Genomic DNA, 19,779 nt, shown 5'->3' with positions numbered 1-19,779 from the left:
AGAAGGACGAATTGTCAAAGGCTTTTTTGGCCGGTGATGCACTTTAACAGGCATGTTAAAGAACATTAATGAATTGCTGTTCACAGAAAGACACCATACATCTCATGAGAAATTGCATAGAAAACTTCAAGAAATGTGGAGAAACAATGATAACTCTTCAGCTCTGTATATACGTATGCTGTAGTGATAGGGCAGATAAAATTAGCCAAATAACAACTCACAAAGCAGTGTACTAGTAGCCATTCTCCCCATGATCTATCCATGAAAGGAATGCGAAGAAATCTTAAAATATGTGGAACAGGGAGAAACTTTTAATATATGGTACAATAAAAGTTATCCTCTACTATGCAGTTCACTCTGATTTGCAGATTATGGACTTAGATGTAGATGTCATTCCTGATGTTGGTGCCTGTAGCATCCCAGTGAAAATGACTGTACAAGAAAGCCAAGGTAGGCACATGTTACTGTAAACAGTTTATAGTGGTGCCATGCTGCAAACAGGGGAACACCTGCAGTTTCACTCCATGATGGCAGCCATCGACTGTCCAGGTTCAGAAGGCTTTCAGAATGGCAGCTAAATGCCCAGCTGTGGTCTGTATAGCATACCATTTCTTGCGAGAAAGTCCATACGAATCATTCACCCTCACCATTCATTAAAAGGTGGAACATTACCAGTGAATGAAGATGGTTCCATTGCATGCAGAGAAATCATGTTCTAAATTTATTGGTGAGCCCTGGTAAAATGTTTGTAATGGTAGTGACTAATGGTCTCTTTATTATTAGTTTTTCTTTAAGGTTTTGTTTGTCACTTCTGTAGTAGCAGCTTAGGAGTAGAAGGAAGAAAGATTTTGGTTTAACAAGACAGTGCAGATGAGAACATAAGAGACAAAGCACAAGTTTAGATTGGCAAAGGGTGAGAAGAAAATTGGCCATGTCCATTTCAAACACACCATCCCTCATTGGCCTAAAGTAATTTAAGGAAACCATGATAAATCTAAATCTGGATGTCAAGGCAGGGATTTAAACTGCCATTCTCCCAAATGCAAGCCCAGTGTTGTACTGCCATCTTCCTTGGTGCTGCTGTAGCATACACATTTAACACACAACTTTAGCTGAAGAAGGCACCCACAACCACTAACCACATGTTGTGCATGAAAGGGTCTAGAAATCTTTGTAGGTTCTCCTTCGCAGAAAGTAACAGCATGAATATCTGTAGCAGTGCTTGCTGAAACAAATATTTTAAAATTACAGTCTGTCTGTGTTAAACAGTTTTTAAAGTATTTATCTGGTGTAGTCTTATATGGAAGTTCAACATGAACCATAAGCAGTTCAGACAAGAGGAGAATAGATGCTTTTGAAATATGGTGATACAGATGAATGTTGAAGATTAGATGGATAGTTGAGTAGCTGCTGAGGAGGTACTAAATTGAATTGAAGAGAAAGTAAATTTAAGGCACACTGAAACAGAGAATGAGTTGATAAGACATGTCCTGAGTCATCAAGGAATCACAAATTAGGTAATGGATGGAAGCGTGCAGAGTAAAGCCTTTGTAGTTCCTGTGGCATATGCATACTTATACACCACAGTTTTGGTGAACTGTATGTTGCATTTTGACTGTGGTTTTGACCCATACTATGTATGATAAAACACACTGTTGAGCATTTTCCATTAGCTTTTTTCTTTTTTTATGTTAAAAAACAGATATTTAGAGGGAAAAAAAGCTAGTTAATCTGACTGGATGTAGCTAGCAAACTATCCTCCAATTTTGGAGCCTTTTATTCAGTTTTGTAAACTGTTTAATATACTATTTTCCATTTAGCATTATGGATCATTCATTATTATTGTTTTTGTGATTATTTTTCTTGTATTATGTCTTTTTAATCATGTTGTGTGGTCTTCTGTCAAAAGACTGATTTGATGCAGCTCTCCGTCATGCTAGTCTTAATCATACTTCCATAGGAACTATGATGTAGTTATGCGTTCTAATTTGAACTACAGTGGAAAAAAAACAATGGTATGAGGATTGGTGTGAACTTGTTTAATATTAGTATTGTGTGTGTGTGTGTGTGTGTGTGTGTGTGTGTGACACTGACTAACAGCCAGGATCATGCTGAAAGTCATCTAATTTTAGTATTTTATTCTTCAAAAGGTTCTTTGATGTTGTTTCTCTGTAGTTCATTTCTTATTTTTGTAGTCCACACTATTGCTGGTTTCTTTTTCCAGAAAGACAGGAATATTTTCTTATTTAGCACATTCTCATGGAGAGTTGCCCAAAGAAGATTAGTCTTTACTTTGCCCATTAATTGTTGTATTTTGTCTATATCTTTGTAAATTGCCTCATCACCTTTCATTTTCTAGTCATGTGCAGTCTGTATTGCAACCAATATTTTTGTAGTACTCTGTCTCTTAAGTGCCTCTATTCTGTCCAGCTTATAATTCATTGTTAAGTATTCACATACATATAAACATCCTGGTCTTACCATTGTGGTACAGAGTTTTAATTTTGCTTTTCTAGATATGCATTTCTTGTGCAGATATTTTTTTTTAAACCACATATTCTTTTTATTGTATTAACTCTTGCATCTATTGCAAATCTTTCTGGTCCATTGTGCTATATAGTTTCTCAAAGATATTTAAATTTACCAACTCACTCTATTTTGCCTAAATGTGTTTCTACGTATTTTGGTAGGCTTTTTGTCATAAATTTTGTTTTTTCTACTGAAATTTTGAGACAAGCACTGTTCATTATTTTTTCCAGAATATTTATTTACATAACTACTTCAGTCATACTTTTTGAAAGTGTTGGAAAATCATCTGCTAAAGCCAGGTAGTTTTATCTTAATTCCATTTTTTTTCCTTCCCAAAATTATTGGTTCAATTTTGTAATATCTTAGCTCCAAATTCCTGACCGTTACAATTTTTTTTTTCTAAGAACAGTTAAACAGTAAAGGTATTTAAGACCAGTTTTTATTTCAAAGGGCTGAGATACTTCTCCCATGAATTTCACTTTAGATATAATATTTGATAGAATTTCAACCATTATATATGCTGTTACTGCATTAAGTCCAAAATCCATAATGGAGTTATCTATTGTTTCTCTGTCTACTCAACCAAATACTTTTTGGATACCAATAAATAATATTATTACAGGTTTAATGGCTAACATTCAGTGGTGAATTATTGATTTTAAGTTAAGAATCTGTTCTGTGCAAGACCTTCCCTTTTGCCTTAGTTTCTTCAATTCTGTTCAGGAGAATTTTTGATGATATTTTGGTTTGTACTGACAGAAGTGACACATTTCTGTACTTGTTGACATTTTGTTTGTCTACCTTGGTATGTGGTGGGTGAATTAATGTTCTTTTCCACTCTTCTGGATTCTTTTCTGTTTTCCAAATGTTATTGAAAAGCAAGTGTAGATCTCTTATAATCTTTGGTTCTCGCCATTTCAATAATGCAGTAATTATTATTATTTTTGTTTTTCAGGCACTTCAGTGAAATACATAATCATGCTATAGATGAGGTGTGGTATAAAAGAGCAGTTGAACATCACTATGAAAATAGCAAGAGTTTTGTCTACTCTGTACCATTTGATGCAGGTTGGTGCTCATAACATGTTGACATGTGAATACATGCTCAATTAGCATCTTCTTTTAAAATAATTTATCAATTACAGTTTCATGGTCGTAAGATAATGCCGATTTATTCCTAGGTAAACCTATGTATTAATCTGTTTCACTGAACCGTCTGTGTGTCTCTGCTGTCAAGAATTCACAATATAGTTCCTCATTCTGGTGCAGATATCTGTAATATGTTGCAACAAACATCAGAAAGAAAACTGTAAATTCCTAAATGTTCAAAACTAAAGTAAAAGCCACTCCTTCTATAACCTGTCAGAATATTTGGTCTCAGGGATGTAAAGTCTGATTAATACCAATATTCATATGCACAGGTTTTTAAGTTTTGTGGTATATAGACAGCTGGTATGGGTCTGTGAGATTGGTGAAGTTACAGAAATGTGAGTATGAGGTAGTTCATATAAACAACAGTTGACTAGTGTAAAAGTAAGCTTTTTCAAACCAGCTGAGCTCTCCTATTATATGCACACATTATTAAAGAAGATAGTGCTGGTAAAAGAGGTTGTACAACCAGATGCCCAGAAACAAATACTTCTTGAGATATGGGCCATTTTACTTTTGTTGAGAAATCTCAATACTCACTGGTGTTGGCTGTCTTCTGGTTGATTTTCATTGCTCATTTCTTAAGTTGTTTTTGTTGCTGTACTTTGGCCTCTGACTAGGTTGCTGTTCTTAGACATAGCTTTTAACTGTCTGCCGTATGGTTTTGAGATTGCTCTGGTATCTGAACAAGATAGTGACTCCATGAAATGTGAACAACATAAACAATGAAATAGGAGTCTGAGTATTCCACATGGGAAATTGCAGACATTGAATTCTGCTATGAATATTAACTGACAGTGATAAATGGCAGCTGCTCATGGTATGAAATGTGCTGTTGGACAGTCAATAATGTTTGAGCAGTTACTTCATGAATCACTTCCAAAATGTGTAAGCTGTCACAACACAAGACCACCATGCCAGTTTGCAATTTTGCCAGTGGAGTCTATGACAGAGGTCTGAAGGATCCATAGTTCATTGTTTGCATTTCATGAATGAGTGAGGCAGGATACTAAATTATCACAGTAATATTATGAAAAGGATAAATTACTACACACCACCTAAAAGAGGTGTTGAGCTACAAACAGGCACAAGCAAAAGACTACTATTCATTTAAGCCTTCTTCATAAACAGAAAGAACATGCACAGTCACAACTCGTACACACATGGCCACTGTCTCCAGCTGCTGTGGCCAGATTGTGGGCTGCAACTGTGTCTGATGTGAGCAGCAATCCAAGGTGGCTGGTGGGGGTAAGGACGAGGCATGGGACAGGGAGAGGGAGGGATAGCATGGAAGGGGTAGGGAAGAGTTTGTGCTGCATTTGAGATTGTGCAGAGACACGTTAGGGGTACTATTGCGTAAATAGGGTGCTGTGCGGGGGTGGGAGGGTGGAGGTGGGGAGCAGAAAAGGATCCGGAGAGAAGAAGAGGAGGGGAAAAGGACTAGTGGGTGCACTGGCAGAATGGAAGGCATATGTAGTGCTGGAGTGGGATCAGGGAAGTGGATAGGTAGATCAAGGACTGAAACTAGCATAGGTTCAGGCCAGAGGGATCCTGTCTCTTCATACCCTCAGAAACCCCTCCCACAATGATACAGAATCCAGAACCTAAGTAGACTCAAAACACAGTCCTGAGCCTGTCCTCCAAAAATTGTTTCTGTAATCCGCATGGCCTCAATCTTCGCAGTTCTCACAGGGCAGGGAAGGGGATAGGTGCCTAGATGTGCCAGCCATTCCTTCAAAGCATCTGTCAATCCTTTCCCCTTCTCTAATTGTCTTCTCTCCCCTCTTCCTTTTCTGATCCCTTTGTGCCAACCCCCACACCACAGTGTACTGTCTCTGCAATAGCAGCACTATCCTATTGCCACCACATCTCTGCATGCTCTCACAGGTAGCATACCACTTTCCTCCATCCCTAACCTGCTACACCTCCTCCTCCCCATCTCATGCCTCCTCCATATCCCTATCACTCACCTCAGATTGCTGCTCCACATACAGACACAGCCTTTGTGTGTCCATCTGTCACCCCCCTCCCCCACCCCCCCCTCCTTTTTGTGCAAGAGAATGGCATGTTGACTTTTCATCAGAGTGTAATGACCATGGTGTTGAGCACCATGCATCCAAAATCATCATCATCATCAATTGCTGCTCAAATTGACACAGTTGCAGCCTGCAGTCTGGCCATGTGTGTGTGGATTGTGCTCATGTGAATTTGTGTGTTCTTTCTACTCCCAAAGAAAGCCTTTTGGCCAAAAGCTTAAATTTTGTTTGTGCCCATCTGCAGCTCAGCTCCTCGCCAATGTGATGAGTAGCAATCTACCCTTTTTATATTTTTATTGTTATTCCATCCTGCACTTTCCATTGTCCAAACCAACTGCAGTAATCACAACTGATCAGAAGCAAATCATTGGGTGAGCAGTTAGGGATCAAATTTGTGTTTGGGCATGAATTGTTGATGACAGACTCATAGGGCCATACACTTCACTGAATAAATTAATAGTTACTTTTTACCACCAGTTTCTGCATGACAACTTGCCCCAGATTTTGGAAAAACTACACTTTTGGAAAAAAACTACAGTTGCAGAAAGACAGTGGACATCGTTTATGCAATGACAGATCACCACCTTATTTTCTACACTTCATATGACAGTCCCTAACAGAATCTTTTAATGAGTGATGGATTTGTTGGGAAGGTTCAGTAGCATTCCGGTCCCAATACACAATACTTTAATGCTGTTGATTACTCTCTTTGGTGTTATTTAAAGTCATGGTCGTGTTCCACACCCATCAGCAATGTGCACATGTGACAGGAGTATGTGTCCCACATGTGACGAAATCCAGGCGTATCTAGATGTTTTATTCATTGAAAAGGAGAGCCGAAGGATGTGTAATAGTGAGTAGTAACCAGATTTACTAGTTCCTGCAGCATCAACAAACAGATGGCCATTGTAGGATGAAAGAGCCATATCCCAACAAGTATACATTTACAGCTGGGTTTATGGGATGCTTTTATAATTTTTTCCAATAAGAATATGAGACACTTTTTTAAAAATCCTTTGAATGGCTGATGTAGGGGAAAGTGCAATATCTGCCAAAAGTGTGACAGTCTGAGGACCAAGTATGGAGACAAACACAATTGAAAAGAAATGAACAATGACTATCAAGTGGAAGACAGTCTATATTCCATAGAGTACTGACTGTTCTTGAAACAGATAAAATGACCCATATCTCAGTTACTATTTGTGTATGTTGTCTTTTCCTGTAAGATTTTGGATGCTTCAAAAAATACATGTGATTTGAGTAAATTAACACTAGTCACAATTGATTGTTAATATCCTTTAGAGAAACTCGTGCAGTGGCAGCCTGTGCCTTTTAATGTGTAATTTAATTTATTGCATAACTCTGAAGACTGCATAACAGTGTGATTTATAACACATGTTGTTTGAGTATTTCACATTAGCTTATGGCAGAAACATTTCTTAGAGTGTGGGTTTTAAATTTTGGAAAACTTTGTCCACGGATACTGATATATGTTCAATATGTGTAAATCGGAGATAATGCTGCTCTCTCTCTGCTCACAATTAAAAGAAATAAAATTATGACAGGAAAAAACAAGGTGAGCTTTTTTTTCATCTCTTCACCTTATAGTTTTAGAACCCAGTGATTCCATTTGACTATTGACTTAGATTTAATTGTTTGTCTTAATTCATGTATCTGGTAGAAAAACCTGTTGTCTATGCACTTGAATAAATAGATTTCACCTCTTACAGTATATCAGTAGGCCAAAGTAGGTAAGAAAATATAGACTATCCAGGAAGCCATAAATCTCTCACATCAGAGGGATTGTGTTAGTAAAGAATGACATTACAGCAATTGAACTGCTCACATTGCATCCAGAAATCTCACGAGCAGTTCCGATCATAAATATGAGCCTTCTTGGATTTGGATGAAATCAAGCTACACATTAACTGGCTGAATTCACCACTACAGGTTACATCTGTAATGTTCGTTAACAACAGATGACTACTGGTAATCTACTCACACCGATAATTATGAAAATTACATCTAGGTTATGTTTTAGGAGAAAAGCAACTGCTTGGAGGGAAAAAACCATTAAGTAACTGCTCTTTCTCTTAGAAGACTTAGCAGCTGTTTATATCTCCTACTACATATCAAGCATCCACCTAACTTCACTGATTTCATGGGGCACTATCAGTTATTAATATATTTGAAAAACTTAAAAACTATGTAGTACAAACATTAGTGCTGACCACAATTAACACAGTTCCACAGTTTTGAGATCATATCTGTGGCACTTAGATATTGCTTCATTCATGGAAAAAGGGTGGCAGGCCTGCTTCAGCCCATGACTGATTTAGGCAGTGTTAAAAATAGGGCCAGAACCAATTTCTGATTTGAAGGTAATAGGATGGAAGTGTCACTGCCACTTTTTGACAGCTCAGTACTGTTCATTCACCTTCTACAACAGGACATATGTGAGAGTCCTGTCCTTTTACTTCCACACAGAGAGTGACAATAACTTTGAGGCTTCCTAGCCATACTTAACATAACAATTGTGAGCTGGGCAGTAGAGATAAGAAATGGAGTGAGTAGGAGTCTAATGCTGAGAGTTTCATACTCAAATATTTAGATTTCAGACTGTTTTGTGGTTATTTTCACCATGCCTTGCATAGAGTTTGTTAGTTTCGATTCTTTGTTACAGGAGTGGTGGGGTTTATATGTAACAAATAAAATATCCTAAAAACAGAAAGTCTATGTGTACCTATAGTTACCTGAGACTACAGTAAAGTGTCTGAAATCACCCAATGGATTGATGTTATTTTGCACACATGTGTTTCTCAAATATCTGTCCTAAGTTTCAAAGTAAATGGGGGTGGGGGGAGGGGGGGTCAAGCAGAATTTAGCTTCTTTTCTTTTTTTTTTTTTTTTTTTTTCTTTTTTTTTTTTTTTTTTTTTTTTTTTTTTTTTTTTTTTTTTTTTTTTTTTTTTAAATATCCAGACTGCCTATTTGATTTTTAGTGACTTTTAATACATTTTAAGGTTGTCCATCATTACAAATAAGTGATGAGGATTAAGATAATGAATTTTCTATATTCAAGATCAATTTTTATTTTCTGACAAATTGAATGCAATTTTTTAAAGTTTTAAGTGGAAATATTGGAAACAGAAACAAAACAATTCTACTAAAAGATCAATGTCAGTTTTGTTACTCGATGTTCAAAGTTAAGTTGCAAATACTTCAAACATTGTCCATTACAATAGCCCACAAGTCTAAAGCTCAACTTCTCTAAAAATAAACATCACTCTCCTCTCCACTGGTGTACTTGTGAAGCTTGGTCTTTTTGAGTTGTGTCTTCAACAGGGACATTAGGAATCAAAAATACATTTCTACTTTTCTCATGTGGGTGCAAGAATTTCACATGTACTTCCCTTGCACCAAGATTTGTGGCACCTCATCATACTGCCTTGTTGCTGGATATGTATCTAGTCAGCAACAAGAAAAGCCTCTTCTTTCAGCAGTGAAACTTCATTGGATGATGGGCCATTTTTTACTTTCATATTGCTAGAAGCACTGTCACTTGTTTCCATGCTGTTTTTGTTTCCCTGAAAGTCACAACTCATAATTGATTTCCCTGGAGGAATGTCTAGTTTGCTGTGGTCGGAACTACAAGGCTTACTTGGAGGATAACGAACTTCTTTGGGCATTTCTTCAGAACTGGAAGTCCATGCATCTGCACTGCTTTGCCAGCCCTCCTCATTATCAGGAAATTTCTGTAAGATATGATCTAGATCAAATGAGATTAGGCCTTTGGCACAAAATCCACTTTTTATGTTTTCAGTAGAGTTTTCCAAAATCTTAATAAGTATGTGCTTCAGAAGAGATGGAAAAGCATCCTTGGAACAGCTCCCATGAGATGCACTTCTTCCATCCAGTTAATATCGCTCGCCACCCTGCTTTCATTGGTCTGAGGAAGCTGTGTCCAGCATTGCTTGAGGAGGTGGGTACTGTTAGGGGGAAGGAGAATGAATAAAATACTGTTTTGCTTACACTTTCCTATAACACATAAAGACACATGACTGGATAAGTTGTCCCAGTCACCACTGTTGGACCATTTTGCTTTTCCAAATTGGGCAAAGCTATTGTAAAGAACCAGTCTTCAGACATTGGTAGATCAAACCATTCGCACTTATTCCTATTGAAATGGGCTCCTTGTGGGCCACCTCCCCAGATTTTTAAAGGAGATGTGGAGGAAGCAATTTACCATCAACACTGCCATCAATATCAAAACACAAGATTCTGATCAATCTTTTTCAGCATGCTTACTCCCTCATTTTGTATTTATCTACTGGTTGCCCATATCACCTGACATGTTGGTTTTATTGTAATTGGTCAAGTCGCTAGGCAGGAGATTTTCCTGTGTTGGCTTTGTATTGGACAAATACAGATTAACTGTCTGTTTGTTCATGTCTGCATGAGCTCTTTTAATATTTTTGCTTAAACAAACAGAGGGATCTTCTGAATGCTACTTGAGGAATAAACTTGCCCATTCTTCTCCTGGTAAATTGTAGCAAAATTTCTTCTCTTTTTGGCCAGATTTATGAAGGCAGCTTTTCACTAAATATCTAATATCCAGTTTAGTGGAAGTAAATCCCCAATCTGCAGCCCACAGAATACGTTGATTCAGCATTTCATCTTCTTCCTCATTTAATATTGGTTGTCGTCTCAGTTTTTTTGGATGTATTTTGAACGCTTTATTCTGTAGGGCTGATCTAGGTATTCTGCACAAATCATGCATTTTTTTTTTGTAGGACTACTTGTCACACTGAGGATCATGAACAACTTTATCTAAAAGATCCGGATCATAATTACACTGTACTTAAGCAACTTTCCTGCTTTTATACGTTCTTGGCATTGTTTGAAATCATGCGACACAGTATATAATTTTGTAAATACCTTTATTGTTTTATAACTTTACACAAAAAAATTGAGAAACTTGTACAGGAATTGTCTCAATGCTGTGAGCTACTGAGCTCATTTACAATTGCAGTTACAGACTTTTCTGCCAATCGCTACAATATAAAGTTACCACTTGATGATGCTGCATGAACTTTTAACAATGAGACTGTCCATCGGGTATTTACCTAGATAAACAATCAACCTAAAGTAAAAGTTGGGGAACGCAAAAATACAGTGTTGTGCTTAAAATAACTGGAGTGTGGAAGTGAAAATGAGCAGCAATTCATTGCTATGCAGTGGGAAAGAGCAAATATTCCATAATATCCAAAATCTTTTGGGTGTTCAAAATCACTCTATTTGATGGTACCTTGAAAAACAAGGTGGCACTGTTACATCAGTGCTGTTTTGGTTTCTTCCTTTCCACTGCTGTTCTGTGAGTATGAAGAGTCTGAGAACAGTGGCACTGTGATTGCTTCCTGATCATCAACTCGTTCTCTCTAACTGAAGTTTGCAGGGGTGTCAGATAAATTGTGAATTAGTACAGAAGCTGACAGAATGATTTTCCTATTGTAATGTAGCACTGTCAGGGTGAAATGACTGATTGATGGGATCAGATGGTCTCTAATGAAGCTGTCTTTTGTTAAGGTGCAGCAAGTGCAAGATGAAAATTCAGTGATGTATTCTATACATTTGCAAATGTGCTCCATTACAGGAAGAGGAATGTCTGAAAAAAATTTTATGTCGCAATCCACTGTTCAAACAAAAAACATACCAAGTTTGCATAGTGCAAACAAAATTGTTGTATTCTTGTTTATTCTACCTACAACTGAGAAAACATATGTGCTCCATGAAAACAATACCGGGTACATATGTGCTCCATGAAAAGAATGCCAGGTACAGAGTAACATCACCTTGTATGAGCTAAAAGTGAGATGTGTAGCGTAACATTCATTTCCATAACGTTTTCAAAAACTACTATAAATTTATTTTAATAATTCCTTACAATTTAGAGAATACACTTCATTTCATGTTCTCTCTTACTGTTGTCACAGACACAGCAACATGTTGATAATGTGTGCATGTCAATGTGATGGGTAGACTTTCTCAGAATAGGGATTAAATATTGAAATAAATTCACAGCATTCTTCAAAAAAGTATTATTGTGTACTCTCTCTCTCTCTCTCTCTCTCTCTCTCTCTCTGTGTGTGTGTGTGTGTGTGTGTGTGTGTGTGTGTGTGTGTGTGTGTGTGTGTGTGTGTGTGTGTGTGTGTGTGTGTGTCCAGCATCTCCTCCCTAACCCCTGGATCAATTCCAACCAAATTTCGGACACAAACAGCAGCACACTTCACAAGTATTAGCACAGTGTGGTGGTTAGAATCTCCTACCTCCCATAGGAGTGTTTATGTGGGCAAAAACGAATTTTTTCAGTCCATGCTTCATTGGCTGTCCTGCATGGTAGATGTATTATGTGGATGTAGTAAAACTTAAAATTAAAATTCAAGACACTGGTTTAGTGTACCCAGCACAACAGGCGTGTTTTAGGAATAGTATCGGCTTGCTGTATCAATCTGTTTAGGAGGGTTACATGTGAGGATGGGCACAGCTGAGCAGCAAGAGAATGGGGGGAAGGAGATGGATAGTAAGATTGGCGGGAGGGGGGGGGGGGGGAGATCGAGATGGACAGAGCGAGGGGAGGAGGAAATGTGTAGACAGAGGGGGGAGGAGGCATGTTGTGTGGGCAGCAGCAGCATGCTCTGTAGGGGCATTTGCAGACTGGCATTTCTTCTGGGTGAGCAGAGAGTGGAGGGGGAGTAGGAGATGGGTTGAGACATGGGGGGGGGGGGGGGAGGAGATGGTCAGAGAGGGGGGGGAGGGGGAAATGCATGAGGCAGGTGGAAGGCATAGAGGGGTAGTGGATGAGTGGCAAAGGGAGAGGGGGAGGAGGAGGTGGACAGAGAGAGTGGAAGAGGGTATGGACAGAGGGAGTGGGATGGAAGGTATGGTGGAGAGACAGGCAGAGCAGACACGTGTAGCGCATGTGTTGAATGCATGTGAAAGCTTAAGTCTCCAGTGATCTCTCTTTCTATAGGTGGCTTCCTCCAAGGCATTTTTCTCACTCAAGAAGTTGATTCCTATCTCAATTCCAGTCATCCTCAGGTTTGAGGATGTGTGCACATTACTTTCAAATTATTATTTGTGAAGATCCCATATGGTTGCATCATGATTCAAATTTCATTTTTCACAAACAATCTACCTTGTTATCGCTGCTGGGTGACTAATTTAAAAGGGTTAAGTCACCTGTGACACCACACACCATTCCCCTGGCCAATTAGAGCTCAGGGCAACCCAAAGTCAGGGCCAGCGCAAGCCCAAGTGCTGCCCCATGCGAGCTGCTAAATTGCCCCCCCGCCCCCCGTCTTTTTTTACAAGATGTTTGTGGAATTTGATTTAAAAAAATCTGTAGGAAATGTCAGCAATCAATCGAAATTTTTCATTTTACTTTTCAGATCTACCTAGGTTTCGGCCATACTGAGTGGCCAGTCTCAAAGCTTTTAATATGTGCTTACATCTAAACCACCATGTTGTTGACAGTTACATTCAGTAGACGGTATAGATGTAATAACTCAAAGCATTGAGAATACCCACACTGTGCCTGAAATCTATGTAGATCTGCAAAATAAAAACAAAAATTGCGACTGATTGATGACATTCTCTACAGATTTGTACAAAAAAGTCACTGGGCACCAGCTCAAAAATGGAATCAAAACTGATTGAAGAAAACTAGCTAATTTTAATAAGCCTTGTGAATTTCTAAAAATGTTCAAATGTGTGTGAAATGTTATGGGACTTAACGGCTATGGCCATCAGTCCCTAAGCCTACACACTACTTAACCTAAACTATCCTAAGGACATACATACACATCCATGCCTGAGGGAGGACTTGAACCTCCGCCAGGACCAGCCACACAGTCCATGACTGCAGGCCTTAGAGCGGTCGGCTAATCCCACATGGCGTGTACTTACAGTTAACGTAAATAAACATTTTTCAATGGTTGTGAACAGATAATGTATTCAACAGAAAACAGAATATGTTTACAATTTAACGATAATTCAGTTTGAACAATAATGTTTACAACAACTATTTAATGTTGAACAAAATAAGAAACAACACAGTAAATAACCAAGACACTGATCATAATATAAAAATTTTAAAAAATACTAGACAAATCGAACCTTCCTGGCTTTTGCTTGTGTAAACTCTTTCACACGATCTATGTAATTTAAGTCCTCTGCAAGCTCGTGCTCAATCGATATTCTTGCAAGATTATTCACACAAGTCTGGCTCATCATTGATCTGAGGTATGTCTTTATCAATTTCAATTTTGAGAAATTCCTCTCTCCACTCGCAACTGTCACTGGGAGTGTTAGGAGAATTCTCAGAGCAATGTTAACATTAGGACAAAAATTATGTCTTCCTATAAACTTCAGAGTCTCTTTTTGACCTATTCTAGGTTTCAACAATGATGAAAGCACTTTTAGTTCTTCCCTCAACACCAGTGCATCAATGTCACTAGACTCGTGATCATGCAAAATCGCTGCGAGGTTTGTACACTTTGTGTCCAGGCTGTCAGGAGGTCCATTCTTCAGCTTGCTGATGTTGTAGAGAAAATCAAAATAATCACAATGAGATTTCAGGTGGTTGAATCTCTCATCCAAAGATGTGGTTACTATATCTAAAAGATAATAGTAGAAATCAATCTTGTAACATTTTGTAGGGTCATCTATTGTCTCGTCCCTTCCTTCATAGGTAAAGTGTATTGGCTTCTTATTTCGTCGCCAGGAAACAATTATCCGTGGTAACGTTAGATCTTCTAGCTCTAATTCTGTAGCCAATTATTTGGAATCCATCAAGAAAGACACAAACTTTCCTTCTGTTCTGCAGGTCTCAAAATGTGCTTTCATTTTTTCAAGCATTTCCACGGCCTCAGAAACATTTATGTCAGTGGTCTGGAGGGTCTTACTGACTACAATGATGTGAAGCAGAACGTCATACCAGATTACCAGAGAAGTGAGAAATGTGTAATTTTTTATTTGATTCACAAGTGATGTTGCTTCGTGAGTGGTCATGCCATCGAATTCTTCTGATATCTGAACCAGTGCATCATAAATGCCTCCAACTTGAAACCTCAGGGGAGTAAGTGCATCAGTGCGACTTTCCCACCTTCTATCGCTCAGTGGCTTCAGCGACAGCTTAGGCAGATACTTCCTCAAGACATCCCAATGTCAAATACAGGACAAGAAGAAGTAGTACAAGCTTTTCACTGTCGAAAACACGGAAACAACATATTTAGAACACATAGCGGCATCGTTTACAACAAGATTCAATGAGTGACTGCTACACGGTACATAAAATGCTCTCTTGTTCTTATCTGAAATTCTTTTCTGGAGACCAGACTTCTTTCCTTTCATGTTTGCTCCATTGTCATATCCTTGCCCTCTCATATCGCTCAGTAGGATTTTTTTATCTTCCAAGAACTTGAGTACGACGTGCGTCAAAGTGGAGCTTGAAGAATTGGGCACTGGAAGAAATCCCAGGAAATGCTCCCGAATTTGAACATCGTATACCCCATCGAGTCTTGTCTCCTGGATGAAACGTATCACAACCGTCATCTGCTCAACTTTTGAAATATCTGGTGTGCAGTCCAGAATTATACTGTAATACTTTGCAGATTTCATCATTAATAGAATGTGGTTGGTTATAGATGATGCAATAAGATGAATTAGTTCATTCTGTGTTTCTTTTCCAAGATAATGATGACCCTTATTCTCACCTTGCTTTGTTCTGTGCAGGTGCTCCATCATCAAGAAATTTCCGTTGTCAGGCTGAAAGAGTGTATGTGTACTTCCTCTCAAAGGCAGACATTGCCGACCCAGGAAATGAATTATTTGCTATTAAGCGCCCAAGAACATTTTTCCAATGTTCGCTTTCAGTATTCAGAAACCTTTGATGATGGGTGTCGACAGTTAGTGACTTTTTCAGTCCCTTGGAAAACATGATCCACTTTTTATGTGAATTCAAATGCTCAGTAGACTTCCCGTGACTTTTGAGATACAAAGCAAGGTGCCGCCAGTCGCTTGTACCATTCTATGCAATTTTTACAGTAGATGATGAAAAAAGTTTGCAACAAAAGCAGAACACAGCATCCGTGCTCTTTGAGTACACCCACAATGTCTATCTGCTTCTTCTAAATTCTTCAAAGAATAGCTGTAGTGCACAGGGCTGAAATGCCGGTTTCCGCATTTTTAAGACATTCTTCAGCTTCCTTAATGCGCTCGGGAGGACCTCGCATGACCAAAGTCATTCGAATGCAGTCGGTAATAATTTCCGGCCGTCTTCCAGGATCTGAGTCAATTGTGTCTTCCAGTTTAGGCTCGCCTTCAATCCCTTCTCCAGTGGTGAGTACCTCGGATGAGGTTCCTCTGGTATTTTCCAAATCGGGTTGCCTAATTTCAGTACTGCCCGGTTTTCTAATCTGAGAGCTTTCATCACAAAGCAGGTGTTGAGTCCAGACGAAGTCTGTTGAACATTTTGTGGGTGGCCCACCGTCAGCATTGCTACTGTATGCGGTGGTCGCAGTACTGTGTTCATCAACTTTCTCGTCATGTCCTGAAGATAAAGATGTAGTTGCAGTAGCTCCACTAGTTTCTGTACTTTCAGGATCTATTTTTCCACCCTCGCCGCTGCTAGGTCGTTGCCTCTTTGGCTTGAAATATCATTGTAGTGCATCCTTTTGCTTCTTATCGTCATCTTCATTCAGTGCCCGTGTTTTCCTATATTCACTGCCAGGCAGTCTTTACTACCGTCGGTCATGTTTCGATCCAGCTTGCAAAGAACGATTACGTGAAACTAACTGTTGATGTCAGTGTACTAACTTTATTTGCAACACTCTTCGCAGACAATTTACTGATATTCCACTGCATGTAAACGGAAAATTATATTGCTGTAGGATACACTGTTCAGGAGATGAAATCATAAGAATTGAGCCATGTGAAGTTGAATTTCAGGCCGAATTTCACTACAGAAGCAGGTGAAATGGTCAAAAAGTGGGGCAGAAGACAATGGAGAGAGGAAGAATAAGGAGATGGAGTAACACAATAATGCAATAAATACACACCCGGGCATCGATGGGTACTAATGTTAGTCGACATACACTCCTGGAAATTGAAATAAGAACACCGTGAATTCATTGTCCCAGGAAGGGGAAACTTTATTGACACATTCCTGGGGTCAGATACATCACATGATCACACTGACAGAACCACAGGCACATAGACACAGGCAACAGAGCATGCACAATGTCGGCACTAGTACAGTGTATATCCACCTTTCGCAGCAATGCAGGCTGCTATTCTCCCATGGAGACGATCGTAGAGATGCTGGATGTAGTTCTGTGGAACGGCTTGCCATGCCATTTCCACCTGGCGCCTCAGTTGGACCAGGGTTCGTGCTGGACGTGCAGACCGCGTGAGACGACGCTTCATCCAGTCCCAAACATGCTCAATGGGGGACAGATCCGGAGATCTTGCTGGCCAGGGTAGTTGACTTACACCTTCTAGAGCACGTTGGGTGGCACGGGATACATACGGATGTGCATTGTCCTGTTGGAACAGCAAGTTCCCTTGCCGGTCTAGGAATGGTAGAACGATGGGTTCGATGACGGTTTGGATGTACCGTGCACTATTCAGTGTCCCCTCGACGATCACCAGTGGTGTACGGCCAGTGTAGGAGATCGCTCCCCACACCATGATGCCGGGTGTTGGCCCTGTGTGCCTCGGTCGTATGCAGTCCTGATTGTGGCGCTCACCTGCACGGCGCCAAACATGCATACGACCATCATTGGCACTAAGGCAGAAGCGACTCTCATCGCTGAAGACGACACGTCTCCATTCGTCCCTCCATTCACGCCTGTCGCGACACCACTGGAGGCGGGCTGCACGATGTTGGGGCGTGAGCGGAAGACGGCCTAACGGTGTGCGGGACCGTAGCCCAGCTTCATGGAGACGGTTGCGAATGGTCCTCGCCGATACCCCAGGAGCAACAGTGTCCCTAATTTGCTGGGAAGTGGCGGTGCGGTCCCCTACGGCACTGCGTAGGATCCTACGGTGTTTGCGTGCATCCGTGCGTCGCTGCGGTCCGGTCCCAGGTCGACGGGCACGTGCACCTTCCGCCGACCACTGGCGACAACATCGATGTACTGTGGAGACCTCACGCCCCACGTGTTGAGCAATTCGGCGGTACGTCCACCCGGCCTCCCGCATGCCCACTATACGCCCTCGCTCAAAGTCCGTCAACTGCACATACGGTTCACGTCCACGCTGTCGCGGCATGCTTCCAGTGTTAAAGACTGCGATGGAGCTCCGTATGCCACGGCAAACTGGCTGACACTGACGGCGGCGGTGCACAAATGCTGCGCAGCTAGCGCCATTCGACGGCCAACACCGCGGTTCCTGGTGTGTCCGCTGTGCCGTGCGTGTGATCATTGCTTGTACAGCCCTCTCGCAGTGTCCGGAGCAAGTATGGTGGGTCTGACACACCAGTGTCAATGTGTTCTTTTTTCCATTTCCAGGAGTGTATATTAACTCACTGCACTGCGGTTGTTCATTTCGAAGAACTGACACTTGACATCTGTTGTAATTTCCATGTGTCACTCCTTTTGTGTCTGATTATGGAATAATGGGTTACAAATTAGTCATCACTGTATCATTTCATTTTTCTTCACTTTATTTTCTATCTGGCTATTGGGACAACGCGTGCTTATCGGCCGACTTGCCAATTTTTGAAGTACAGATCATAAGAAAAATAAATTTTTCTATTCTGTAATCTTGAAGGAGAAAAATTCTAACTTGTGAGTAACGTGCATGCGCAATACTAATTGTACGTTATATGAAAAGCACTTACCTATTACATCCCAAGTTGCAAGAAATTCGGATGCACCAATTCTTCTGTTCTTATGAAACGCAATGAAAGTGCTTCTGACCAATCTTGACTCCCTCGGCCAACTACCGAAATGAATTCTGTGGTTTTTGTTGTAAAGAATGCAACAATACCTATTGCCTGTAAAAACGAAGTGGTGATGTGGCATTGCCAGGAACTAGGTCACATGACGAGGTACAGCGAGGCTATGGTTAAACTAGCACCCAAGAAGAAGAAACAAGAAGTTCACAACAAGTATGTGACTGATGATATGGATAAATGTATTATCAGGCAGCAATTTATATGGCATTACGAACAATAGAAGGAAATACGAAATTTGCGAAAACTGCACAACTTTTGTCAAACAGAAATGAGCTTCAAAGCTCACAAAGAAACCCTTAGAAGCAATGTTCTGTCTATGAATTTTCGTTTTAGAAGGTGTCAAAGTTAGTGTTTTGTTTTCTGAGGACGAGAGGGCATTGTTGCCAAAAGACCATGCTTTCTTGCTTTCTCAGGTTTTCATCAGAATCAAAGTAGATGAAACATGGATTCACACGCATTATACATTAAATAAATGTTGGCAAAGTGATAGTGTGTGAGTAGGATTCTCAAACAAAAGTGCCGGTCAGAGTTTAATTGTTGTTCATGCAGGCGGAGACAGGTATTTCATGGCTCAAAATCCAAAACGTCCAGCTGTCACTCAGAAACGGATAGCAAAAATTTTCAAAAATACATTGAAACCCAACTTATGCTAGGCTTATTAGCAATGTCTTTATCTCTTGTAATTACTCGCAGCGTATTTACCCATTCGGAATACTTCTAGCCATTGTAGGTGTTGGACATGTTTGACTGTAGTAATGTTCAATCATTTTTTTTTCCATAATCCGTGAAGAATAAAACACTCAGAAACTGCCATTGAAGGGCTTAGCAAAATTGCTTCAGGCTTAACATGTAACCGCAGTATCGAACATTGCATTTGAATTCCCAAATTAGATTTTGTCTTCTGCAAAATTACACTACTGGCCATTAAAATTGCTACACCAAGAAGAAATGCAGATGATAAACGGGTATTCATTGGACAAATATATTATACTAAAACTGACATGTGATTACATTTTCACGCAATTTGGGTGCATAGATCCTGAGAAAGC

General features: G+C 39.9%; 1 protein-coding gene across 2 annotated transcripts in view; it reads left to right on the top strand.

Moving 5' to 3' along the window:
• Positions 1-19,779, top strand: part of LOC126483961 (voltage-dependent calcium channel subunit alpha-2/delta-3) — an 832,874-nt gene that overhangs the window by 730,941 nt on the left and 82,154 nt on the right. For both annotated transcript variants that reach the window (XM_050107259.1, XM_050107258.1), the window contains one exon: positions 3,485-3,597. In XM_050107259.1, the coding sequence (XP_049963216.1) occupies positions 3,485-3,597 (113 nt within the window). The remainder of the gene's footprint in view (positions 1-3,484; positions 3,598-19,779) is intronic.

The sequence above is a fragment of the Schistocerca serialis genome, chromosome 6 (genome assembly GCF_023864345.2).
Source record: "Schistocerca serialis cubense isolate TAMUIC-IGC-003099 chromosome 6, iqSchSeri2.2, whole genome shotgun sequence".
Lineage (NCBI taxonomy): Eukaryota > Metazoa > Arthropoda > Insecta > Orthoptera > Acrididae > Schistocerca > Schistocerca serialis.
The sequence above is the reverse complement of the archived record's forward strand: the minus strand, read 5'-3'. Positions and strand labels throughout refer to the sequence as shown.